This window comes from Trematomus bernacchii, unplaced genomic scaffold (genome assembly GCF_902827165.1).
Source record: "Trematomus bernacchii unplaced genomic scaffold, fTreBer1.1, whole genome shotgun sequence".
Lineage (NCBI taxonomy): Eukaryota > Metazoa > Chordata > Actinopteri > Perciformes > Nototheniidae > Trematomus > Trematomus bernacchii.
In genome coordinates this window covers 162,874-165,687 of record NW_022987523.1, presented here as the reverse complement: position 1 = coordinate 165,687, position 2,814 = coordinate 162,874, and the positions used below count along the sequence as shown (strand labels likewise).

Genomic DNA, 2,814 nt, shown 5'->3' with positions numbered 1-2,814 from the left:
CACACACACACACACACACACACACACACTCATCTCAACATTTTTAGAAAACTTTAAATTAAACTGAAACAGAAATTGAATAAAAAACATTTAGATCTCTTTTTCTTCAAAGTGCATCAGAGCGTTGCGTTCATGGTCAAATGTCTCCAGGTTTTAAAGTATGCAGAACCTCTGACTTCAATATATGATCTCAAGTCTCTCAGATTGTTCGTATCGATGACAGACGTTTCCAAACAGGGGTCATTATTTGGCTCATTTGCATTTTTATGAAGCTTTTCCTCCGCTGCCTTTATCCGGGAACAAAAGTCCTGCGAGTGGAAGCAGAGAAACTTCCTTCAGGGGTTTTGTTGGCGCCGCAGAAAGGAAACTGAAGTGAAGTGGAAACAAATCTCAAAGAGTCATTAATCTGAGGCTGGCTTTCAGAGCGGGAGAAAGGGCGGCACAAAAGATCCAGAGCAATTTGTCAGGAACACCGGGAACACGGAGGAATGTGAGCGAGAGAAACAAAATGAAATCATGTCCTTATTTCTGCTGTTTGGAGGTCAGAGGTCAGAGGTCACGCTCTCTCTCTCTACAGCAGGACTGATGAGTTTCTTATTAGAGATAACAGATCAAATCATTAGATCATGAAACACATGAAGTCCTGGACATGAAGACGCTTTGGAGTCGAGACGTCTTTCCCTTTTTCTGTTCAAAGAGTTCGTGTTTTAGATAAAAAGGAACACTTTGTCACGCCGAGGAATGTGAGGGGAATAAACTGAAATAATATAATAATAATAATGAAGTCACTCCTGGACAGGAAGAAGCTTTGGAGCTGATAAGACTTTCCTTTTTTGTTTTAAAGAGTTCTTGTTTTATATAAAAAGAGTTCCGTGCACCGGGGACACCGAGGAATGCGAGGGAGTAAATTAAATCAAAAATAAAGTCATTATTTCTGCTGTTTGGAGGTCAGAGGTCACGCTCTTTCTTTACAGGATGATGAGTTTATTTCCTATTAGAAATAAAACTATATAATAAAACGCATCCTCACACAAAGTCCAGGAAGCTTTGGAGCTGATATGACTTTCCTTTTTTGTTTTAAAGAGTTCGTTGTTTATATAAAAAAGAGTTCTGTCACGCGCCAGGAACACCGTGGAACACCGTGGAACACCGTGGAACACCGTGGAACAGGGTGGAAGCCTCTGGAGTAAATGAAATCAAATAAAGTCATTATTTCTGCTGTTTGGAGGTCAGAGGTCACGCTCTTTCTTTACAGGATTCATTTCTTATTAGAAATAAAACGTGAATTCTCCACATGTCGCACTCTCCGGGATGAAGAAGTCTTTCCTTTTTTTAAAGAGTTCGTGTTTTATATAAAAAGAGTTCCGTCCAGACAAACTGTTTCTTTACAGGATGATGTATTTCTTATTAGAAATAGAACATAATGAAACGCTTCCTCTCCTGGACATGAAGACGCTTTTTTTAAAGAGTTCATTTTGGATATAAAAGAGTTCCGTCAGTGCACCGACACCTGCAGCCCCGCGGGGGGAGAGAGCTCCTCTCCGGGGGGGCTCTGCGGGGACCGCGCGGGGGAGTGCGCGAGGAAGGCCGGGAGGTGCGCGTGCAGCATGGCCCCGTGCCCGTGGGGGGGCTTGATGGGCACGGGGATGGCGGGAAAAGTCTGCAGGCTGTAGGGCGGGAAGTCGCTGCTGTCCATCATCCCGGAGCCGTACACCGACCAGGGCGGGGGGAGAGGCGCGTGGTGCAGCGGGAACCCCGCGGGGGGGAAGCCCGCGAGGCCACCGGGCATCTTGTACTCTCGCGCGATGATGTTCTCGATCGCGAATGGGTGTTTGAACGGCAAGGAGCTCGTGTAGCCGCCCGGCGGCAGGTGCGCGTGCAGGGCGCTGAGCCGCAGCTTGGCCTCGCGCTGCTGCTGCATGAGGAACTCCTGAGCCTTACTGCTGACCGTCAGAGGGTCCGCGAGCAGAAGGCCTCCGAGCAGCTTGAACCGCTTCCGGCGCCGCAGGAAACTCCCGTTCTCGAACATGTCCCCGCAGCTCGGGTGCAGAGCCCAGAAGCTGCCCTTCCCCGGCTGGTCCGGCCTGCGCGGGATCTTGATGAAACAGTCGTTGAAGGACAGGTTGTGGCGCAGGGAGTTCTGCCAGCGCTGCGTGTTCTCGCGATAGTACGGGAAGCGGTCCATGATGAACTTGTAGATCTCGCTGAGCGGCAGCATCTTCTCCGGGCAGCCCTGGATGGCCATGGCCGTGAGAGAGATGTAGGAATAGGGAGGTTTCTGGTCGCTGTAGGTGTTCCTTCCGGGCCGAGGCATCCTGAAGCAGCTCTGTCTCCAACTCTTTAAAACTGCTTTACGCACCGAGACATCCTGACGCTCTGTCTCCAACTCTTTAAAACTGCTTTACGCACGAGGAGAGGCTCTCGTGGTGTTTGGCACGCATCGCTCCGGCTCTCTTTACGCTCAGAACTAAAGTTAAAGTGAGTTTATATCCCCGGTGTCTCTGCTGCTCCATCCCGACTGTCCTCCGCAGAGGAAACTCATTAATGAGCCACTTTTCTTCTCCATCACATGATCTTAGAGAGAGAGAGAGAGGGGAGGGGTTTAGAGAGAGAGAGAGAGAGAGAGAGAGAGAGAGAGAGAGAGAGAGGTGTGTGTGGTGTGTGTGTGTGTGTGTGTGTGTGTGTGTGTGTGTGTGTGTGTGTGTGTGTGTGTGTGTGTGTGTGTGTGTGTGTGTGTGTGTGTGTGTGTGTGTGTGTGTGTGTGCGCGTGTGCACGTTACAATGTTGTTTCAGTTACTTTCATTCGGAGCCAAA

The 2,814-nt window shown here is 49.1% G+C and overlaps 1 protein-coding gene across 1 annotated transcript; it reads right to left on the bottom strand.

The window, feature by feature from the left end:
* Positions 1-1,495: 1,495 nt before the first annotated feature.
* Positions 1,496-2,372, bottom strand: LOC117472927 (forkhead box protein B1-like). The gene has a single exon (XM_034118380.1). It carries the CDS (start codon positions 2,312-2,314, stop codon positions 1,496-1,498), a length of 819 nt encoding a protein of 272 aa, XP_033974271.1. The 5' UTR covers positions 2,315-2,372.
* Positions 2,373-2,814: the final 442 nt, after the last annotated feature.

Coding starts and splice junctions, on each gene's coding strand:
- LOC117472927 (XM_034118380.1), bottom strand. CDS start 2,314: ATGCCTCGGCCCGGAAGGAACACCTACAGCGACCAGAAACCTCCCTAT.